At 38.1% G+C, this 9,468-nt stretch overlaps 1 protein-coding gene across 1 annotated transcript; it reads left to right on the forward strand.

Moving 5' to 3' along the window:
• The first annotated feature begins 3,228 nt into the window (after nucleotides 1–3,228).
• LOC140135939 (twisted gastrulation protein homolog 1-A-like) lies at nucleotides 3,229–7,497 on the forward strand. The gene is made up of 3 exons (XM_072157635.1): nucleotides 3,229–3,451; nucleotides 4,427–4,639; nucleotides 6,353–7,497. Exons 1-3 carry the CDS (start codon nucleotides 3,241–3,243, stop codon nucleotides 6,604–6,606), a joined length of 678 nt encoding a protein of 225 aa, XP_072013736.1. The 5' UTR covers nucleotides 3,229–3,240; the 3' UTR covers nucleotides 6,607–7,497.
• Nucleotides 7,498–9,468: the final 1,971 nt, after the last annotated feature.

The following is a 9,468-nucleotide window of genomic DNA, read 5'->3' on the forward strand; positions in this document are numbered from 1 at the left end:
AATATTCACCGCCAAATAGATAGTCTCGAGTCTTGCACAATTATACTCCGGCGGAGTCAAACGGTCAGGCTAAATAACCTAATAGGCCTATATTAAAATAATAATAATAATTATATAGTGGTTATGTTAGGCCCTAAGCTGCCCTATACCACTGAGGATCATGAAAGTAGCCTAGATCACTGCACATCACAGGCATGAGAATCTTCCTGCTTTTGCAGGTCCAAATTTCTGCACTTCCTTTTTAGCCTCATTTCACACACTTTTTCAGGCTTTTTCAAACTGTTCAGGTTTTTTCATGGCTGATCATTCTTATGCCTGACATCATGATGCACATACTGACTATTGAAAAAGATCAAAAGATCTATCTCTTCCCTGCATCCACTCCTTCGATTATTTAACAAGTAGCAATGGATTGTAAGGAATTCATTTTCTTTTGGACATCACGATAATCAATCCGATGTAAGATATAGAGATGAGGATATTGTTCCACTTTTAATTTGAAGCTGTTCAATTTGTTCGTCGGTCAAGTTCGCCACGATGTCTGTGATTTCTTCATGCTTACTTTGGGGCAAGTCACGTGGGAAATAACACGACCTGATTGGACAAGTACAGAAAATCGCCAGCTAAAATCGTTTCCAGTAGAAACAATTTCTACTTGAACTTTTTCTATCGCAACTCCGTCGGCGGCAAAAAATGGACTCACTAAGCGTTTTCCGCTGAACAAGTGCGACAAAGTCGCTGTTCGTCGGCGGAAAAAAATCGCTGCATGATTTGCCACTGCTGTAAAAACGCTGTGACTATCCACCAGGCTTTAATCCCTGAATAGTGAAGTTCAAGTTGATTCACCTGTAGACAATAATGTTAGTCATTATGTCTAGAATTACTGAGGACACAGCATCCCTGTAGGGATCCCTTAACAGGTGTAACATATGTACTGGTTAACCTCAAAGGTCAGAGGTCAGGTTAACAGCACTAACTTTATTTCAAGGTATACTTTGTAAATTGCCAAAGTAAGTTTGCTGTAATAGGTAATCTGTCTTGAAATATTTATGGTTTATCAGTGGGTGGATTTTACCAGAGTCTTGGCATGCACTTTATTAGGTAGGGAGTGTTCAGAAATACCAGGGGGAGGCACATGGGGGTTCTAAAAGCTTTTGTCCTCTGAAGAGGGGGTCAAGGGTTTTTGTACACTCGGGTACGTCAGGATCAAAACAGTTTTGGCATGAAAATAGCAAATGCTCTTTCAATTAAAATTATAAAAACTTTTCACCAAGTTGAACATGTTTCAGATTAAGTTTTAGCTGAAGCACCAATATACATCATTAAAATTGGCTATAAAACTTCATATTTTGGAGGCTATGTACATGTACCTTTCATACATGGTATGTATCCCAGCAGTGATAATTCATGTACTGACTGGAAAGGTGCACAAGTTGTCCTTGATTTGAAATGTAACATGAAAAAATTCCACCCCCACCAAGTTATTTTTGAACATTCCCTTATAGTATCTGGAGTACTGTGTGATACTGGAACTTAAAGTAAGGTTCATTGGTTTTGGAAAAGCTTCTAGGCTATTTCAAGAGTATCATGCAAACTTGCACCACATACATGCTTTGTACATGATGTAGTACCAGTATAAAGCAGTACATGCAGCTATAAATAATAATTTGACATTTAGTGTATGGTCTTATTCCACTTAATAAAGGCTGTTAGTATTCCTAAACTAGGCTGGTAGTGGTAGTAGCCCTAAACATTGTATTTGCATTATCAAGGGTTACACAACCCAACATGGGAAAACAATAACATTCAAAGGAATTGGAATATTCTATTTTTGCCATAAATTTCAATGACCTATTTTGCTAGGTGGTGTGATTTATATCAAATTAAAAAATGTCAAACTAACTGGGGCAAACATTGTATATTGCAATTACAGCCAATAAAAATATTGTCAGCCTAAATGATATGTACCATACATTGTCAGTGAGTTTCAGAATGTTGTGCCAGATATTTAGCAGACACATTGAAAGGTACAGGTGAATCATGAACCTTGTTCACATTAGAAAATTTTCTTCTTTCAACGAACCTCAAATGAAGATTTTTTCCTAATGTGTACGCCCTTCGACGATTAAAAGGTTGTTTCGACGAAGGAGTATTTAGTTTGACGAGGCTAATTTTGTAATGTGTACGCTCGCTTCGTTCAACGAAAGAAAGTGATCACGTGACAAGTGACCTTCGCTTTAATAATAGCCGGGCGTTAATAGCTTCGTTCAAGCTTTGTTAATTTTCATGAAGTGTGTACAGTGCACGTCTTCGTTCAGCGTAATGTGTACACATGCTTAATTAAATAATCAAGATTAACTTGTCTTCATCGAATGAAGAAATTTTCTAATGTGAACAGGGTCTCAGATGTTACTTGAAACCGAGTATTGGAGTGGAAAAGATGCAGATTTATGAGGTTTTGAAAGGATTTGAGTTCACATGCTTCATATATCATCTTATCCTGTTCTGTTTATTGTACATGTAGGTGCCATCAACAGCATTCTTTAATTCACACTCAACTTTCTGACATACATTTTGCTCTTGTATACATATAGGGCCTAGGCTTGGGCAGCGTCAGTCTTTCGCATGGCCAAAACTTATCCCGATATGGCCATCTGAAGATATTTTTATCCACATCAGAAGTTCACTGTTATATGGGTGCTAAACAACCCGGCAACAGCTGCGGCAACCAGTGAAGCAACAAGTATACAAATAAACAAGTACAAAACAAATACTTCTATAAGTTTGCAAGTAAAAAAATAAGCCTTGCACAAATCAGAAAAAAAGAGGTTTGCTAGTCCGAAATATAAAGATGGTTTGCAAGTCGGAAAGTTAGGGTTAGGCTTATAGGTTTAGGGTTAGGGTACGAGCTAGGCACATTTGGCACAATGGCACATTCACACTTTGCCACCTCTGAACAGCTCTTGAAAGCATCTCAAGCTAACCTTTTCCAATCTATTTTTCTCCCTATCATGCGCAGGTAGATAGGATCACCCAACAACATGAGATGGTGTGTAGAGGTAGCGTTGGCAACATTAAGTGCCTGTGTACTGTTTTACCTAGTGATGGCTTGTAATGAGCATGTGTGCGCGTCCGACGTCAGCAAACTGTGTCAGCTTCTTGAAAGCATCTCAAGCTAACCTTTTCCAATCTATTTTTTTTTCTATCATTTTACAGGTAGATATAGGTTCACCCAACAACATGAGGTGGTGTGTAGAGGTAGCGTTGGCAACATTAAGTGCCTGTGTACTGTTTTACCTAGTGACGGCTTGTAACGAGCATGTGTGCGCGTCCGACGTCAGCAAGTGTCAGCTTCTTGGATCCTGCTCCTGCGATATGAAAAATTGCTCCTGTTGTGGCAACTGTACACGTTGCTTGGGAGGTTTATGGTCAGAGTGCTGCTCATGCATGGGTAAGTCAAACCTAAACTGGCTATTCCAATTGAAATCGATACACCCTCTGTGCAAGACATGACCTTAATCTCCCACACAGGGGGTATGAATTTCAAATGTAGTTACCTGAATGGGAGACTCCATTTGAAATGTACACCCCCTGTGTGGGTGATTAAGGCCATGTCTTCCATATGGGGTGTATGTATTTCAATGGGAATAGCCCAATGCAGGCCTAAAATTATATGATACTCAATATTTATAGGCCCTTAGTACATGTAATGCTGCCCTTCTTTACTCCAAAATGGGCCCTAACTAACATGGTAACATTTTAATGTTACTTTGGTCCATTGTTGGGGACAATGCATATATGTATTGTTGTAAGACTTCATACTCGCAAATCAGCAGCAAGTAATGAAGCTTAAGTTTTAGGACAAAGTTTAAGTGGTTCATAAAAAATGGCAGCCATTTTGAAATCTAAGATGGCCACAATCTACAACACTTGCATTTTGTCAACATATTATTGTCTTACCCCTTGGGTCCCAAAGAGCATACAGGCTGTATCAAAATGATTGGTACTCATCAGCTTTTTATGAAATGCCTGCTTCTTCCATATCAACATTATAGATCCTCTTGACATGACTGCAATTTGTATTTTTTACGACCTTTTATCTCATAAATCTCCAAATAAGGTGGCAGTTATGCTGCATTTTAATGGGGCAGTCTTGTTCATACTCACTGGATATTGAGATCCTACGGGACACTATATCACAACATAGTCCCCCTACTAATCACCAGGGACAGGCGATTTGCACGGGAAAATGTAACAAATTGCGCAGAGATTGCACGGAACTTCTTTTCAGTGCAAATCATGTATCCCTGTCCATAGGAAAAAAATAGCCAATTGCGCTGAGATTGCACAGAAAAAAAGTTCCTGTCCCTGCTTATCACCATTATGGATCTTATGTAACATCTAAGACACCTTTTTTCTTTCACAGGACTTTGTCCACGTAGAAACCATTCCAACCAAGGCAGTTCCAAACACAGCACCGTAGCCAACCTGATGCAAATCCCATCATTATTTGATGCATTAACAGAGACTGATAACATAATAGATCCAAGAATTAAATGGAATGTATTCAGAATAACACATGAAGAAGAAGATGTCAAACATTATAGACCAGCATCACCAGCGGTTGATAAATATAGTGGTGAGTAACTAAATAGGCTATTCCAGTTGAAATCCATACACCCTCTATTGAAGACATGACTTTAATCTTCCACAGAGAGAGAGAGAGAGTGAATTTCAAATGAGATTAGCTGAATTAGACTAGAGATTAAGGTTATGTCTTCCATACATGCATAGATTTGTTTTAACATTTTTTTTTTTTTTTTTTTTGGAGAGTTCCTGGTCCAAGAATCAATTACTAATTATAACATTGCCCTTTCTGGATTACAAAATTCTAATATGATCCTAGTGCTTAAAGTTCAGGGACTTGTACTTTTGTGGGGTTGTTTTAAATCGAGTGCTTACTTTGGCCTCCAAAATCACAAAGGGTTTTGAGCAAATCATTGATACACATAGGGCGTGTTCACATTACACAATGTGGGTTTGTACCTAGGTAGTGAAGTGGTGTCGATCCACATCGAATCCACATTGAGTTCGCGTTCATACTACCAAGCTAATCTACATCGAAAGTGGGTTATGACGTAAGTGGAGCAAATCCACATACCCGGATGTTAGAACGACCCGGAAGTAAAACGCCGTTACCACGCAGCATAGATACCAAATTTCGTAAAGCCATCACCCCAGAGATGCGATTAGCGGTAACATTGTGGCGGCTAAAACTTCGAATATAGAACCATAAGCCATTTATTTGGGATCGCCCTAGAAACATGGCCTGTCTGATCATAAAACAAGTAATTTATGTAAGCTTATGTTGAGCATGCTGTGGACTGAAATATTTTTTAGCATGTAAATGTCATGAAGTCAATTCCCAGTGAGTACAGTTCGTTTTGTTCCATTGACGTTCACCATTTCGGCCCGTACGACCACAGCCACTTCCTGTATATGTGGAGTCGATCTGGATCGACTCTACATTATCGCGTTCACATTACGAAATTTAACCCACCTCCTAGAGTCGAAACTACCTCAACCAGGTAGTTTCGATCCACATTGTTGATGTAGGGTCAAATCCACTTACTTTGTGTTCACACTACACGGGGAAGTGGTTTCGATGTAGGGTCGACTCCACATCCCTACATCAAAAGTGCCTGATGTGATCACGCCCATAGTTTCATGTGTCTCAACCCCATTAGCTCAGTTGGTAAAGCGCCTGACTTTGGTACAATTTTGTTTTTTCAAAAGTGCTCGATAGTAAGCACATATGCTAACTATCAAGTTTTTATGGTATAGTGTTAGGAATGATAATGCAACTGATCACGCATGTTTACCTTGCTCAAATGGGCACCTATATGAATGGCATCATACCAATTTGTACATGTTATAAACTTAAAATCAGCCAAAATCCTTAAGGGGGTACTACACTCCTGGTCAATTTTTTGCCTATTTTTGCATTTTTCTCAAAAAGTATAAGATATATGTATATTATAGGGGCAAGGACTACAACTACTGCACTGAAAATTCAGGAACTCAAGGCAAGTAGTTATTGATTTATTGATCAAATATTGGGTTTCCCTCATTTTTGACTGTAACTCCACAACTGTTGTCTGTGCTGAAATAAAATTTCCAGTGCAGTAGTTGTAGTCCTTGCCCCTATAATATACATATCTTACTTGTCATCAATGCTCTATAATTTTTGAGAAAAAATGCAAAAATAGGCACAAAATTGGGCAGGGGTGTAGTACCCCTGAAGAGTGCAGATAATCACCTTCTAAACATAATAATTTGGCTTCTTTCACAGGCAAGAAAACTGGGATAGACACAGTTGATGCAGCCAATTCTACAGTCGCGGAAGACGACGTCGACGAAGCAGCATGTGTAATAGTTTACATGGACGAATGTCTATCATTGGACAAATGTGAGTTAGCGTGTACATCAATGGGCGCCACCAGGCAGAGATGGTTCCATGATGGATGCTGCGAATGCGTAGGACACACGTGTATGGCGTACGGCAAACCTGTATCGCAGTGCAAAAGATGTCCCTTAACAGGCTGATGTGTGTTTGTTTTTATGTTTGTATTGTAAGGAAGTTATTTAATTATTAAGTACTGGTAAAAATTGTATGTTATTTTTAAATGTTGGGTCTGTGATTATTTCGGGAAGAGAGGGTTTTTTGGGAGAGAACACCATAAAAGTATCAACATTTTTAAAGTAAAATCAAATCATAATTCTAGTCCAATAAACAAGTTCTCAACATGTGTACATATTTGTTTGTCTATTAGATACCTTTTTTTAAACTCTTGTGGTTGTGACGACATACTGTTTACGACAGAGGATGCTGGTTTGTAATACATTATGGACCACAATGGCCTCATCCCAATGGCATAGATCAATAACCTCAATTAAACAATAGTGCAAAATTTGACCTCAAGTTGCAGAGTATGAGTTTTTGTACCCGAATTTTCAAAGGTCATTCAATGAATGTACAAATGTATTGGGGTTGAAGAACTGTGCCCTGATAGATGAGCATGTTGTGGATCCTAGTGATATTGTATGAATCATAATTTGTAATTATAAATTGTAATTGATTTGTGAGTACTGGTTTACGGGACTAGAATTGTGATTTGATTTTGATTTTTGCTATAAAGCTATGCATAAGGCAAAAAAAAAAAATTGTTGTGTTGCCCTCAACCGTCCGACCCTAAATTCTGAAAAATCAGGGTCGCAATTTTTTTTTTTTTTTTTTTTGAATGATGATTTTTACAGATTTGTTCAAAAAATCAATGTTTTTCACTTTGAATTAATATTTTGTTGAAAGACTAGTCTTTAATTGATGTCTAACAGGTATCCAGAAGTCAAAATTGACAAATGTCCCCTAATTGAAGAAGCATTATTTAATATTTGAGGGAATTTTTAAAAACTGAAGGTTTAAAAAAAAAAAAAGAAATCCGACCGTCCGACCCAACTTTCCCATTTTCGCACTTGAGGGCAACACAACAATATTTTTTTTTTGGCCTAATAGTCATGATGAAGACATTCTGTAGAGTATCAACACTTGGCGTTGTTGTGGGCTTTGAAAAGATATATCCATAGGCTAATAAACTACAGGCGATTCACCAACTGCCAAGACCCAACATCATTTGTTAATAATGGACAAGGGTTAAGCGTTCTGTGAAGTGTGGTATACAAAATTATGGCATTAAAGGCATTCAATGCCCCACGTAATACTAACCCGAAGCCACACAAGGCATGCGTGATTCGTCAGACATGGTCGTTGGAATGATCTGCCCTCATGAATATGCCAGAATTTTCAGTACATACAAAGCACTTGGACTTCACCTGTTTGTACGCTATCATCTATCGTAAATCTGTTAGTAGTGAGCTTCACCTGTACGGTTTGTTATTATTTAGTACAATAATTTATAAACCACAGCTTACATTTTGCTAATAACAGCTAGTAGTTTGTTGATTTGTAATTTGTCAATTCCAAGTGCATCATTCTGCAACGCAAAGTTTGCATATTATTCAAATTTGGATATTAGGGTGGTTTGAAAGTTTCTCCTACCTTAATCATTCACTTGCCAAAAATAGTTTCCATTATGCTATTCACCTACATGTTTGGCTGCTACAATAAAAAGAAATTTATATGCAACTTCGCATTGCGGAATCATGCGCTTGGAATTACCCAATTGTCACTTTATAGCTCGGCTGAGTAACTATGACAAAAACGTACGCAACCTGGCATCATTACTCAAGAATTTCACATCAAAACTTATTAATGTGAATAAGTCCAAGAATTTTTGATTGAGATCAAATAGTTGTGATTCAGTTTTAACAACCAATAGACTATAATAGCAACAGTGTATCTTAGCATGTGGTATGCACTATAACACTGTGATCCATAGTTCAGTGAGACTGAGAGCAATGTTTTACAAAAGCACTTTGTATGCTCACAGTCACAGTGTGTATAATGCAAGTACAGTGAGGGGTCAACATTTCATGTGCTTATTTTTCATGTGATGCATGTAATATATACTTGGTTTCACCTTAAGTTCGGTAATGACATCAGAGCATTTACATGGTTGTACCGCAAATGTGCCAATGAACCACCATTATACGCATGTGTGTTCTGTGCAATTAGGTTAGCTACCTGCGATTTGATACTGTGAACTGCAAAGTATGAACATATGTCATCATCAAACTCTAGTTGATGCAAAGTATAATTGGCTATTCCACTTGAAATTCACACTACCCCTGTGGGAGATCTTCAAAATATCTTCCACAGAGGGAGTATGTTTTTCAAATGTAACTGGTCAGGGTTAATCATTTTGAAACCCATGCACTACCTGTATTAAGGCCTTACCTATATCTTCCACAAGTGGAGTGAGTATTTCAAATGGAAGTTGCCCAATTGTCTATTCTATTAAAAACTCGTACTCCCTCTGTGGAAGACTTTAGCTAAATCTTCCAAAGGGGTAGTGTGGATTTTAAATGAAATAGCCTGATGCATGTAAGGGTCTGTGAGGTTACATGAAAATTGGTGTTAAAGAATTCTCTACATGTGTGATTTTATGTGAAAATCATAGTAATAGAAGTAAGGGCTCAAATAAAAGGTTGTCTTGTTTGGATACTGGAAGGATTCTCGGTCTAAAGATAATCCCACTCATTTCCCGCTAGCTTAAGTTCAGGTAAAACCATACAAAGAACAAGGTTACCTCTGACATTTGCAGAGGGATCCTCAGTCTAAAGATTACCCCCCTCACTTCCTGAAGGAGTCCATGGAGAGGAAGCTAGCGGTCAAATCTCCAATCTGTCCATAATTTGACATGTATGTACATTAATTTGGACATGACGATCATTTCCCTATTAAGTTGTCAGTCGTTGCCAAGATAGTGGTGGGTATTTCCGATTTCACTC

This window comes from Amphiura filiformis, chromosome 16 (assembly GCF_039555335.1).
Source record: "Amphiura filiformis chromosome 16, Afil_fr2py, whole genome shotgun sequence".
In the NCBI taxonomy this organism is placed as follows: domain Eukaryota; kingdom Metazoa; phylum Echinodermata; class Ophiuroidea; order Amphilepidida; family Amphiuridae; genus Amphiura; species Amphiura filiformis.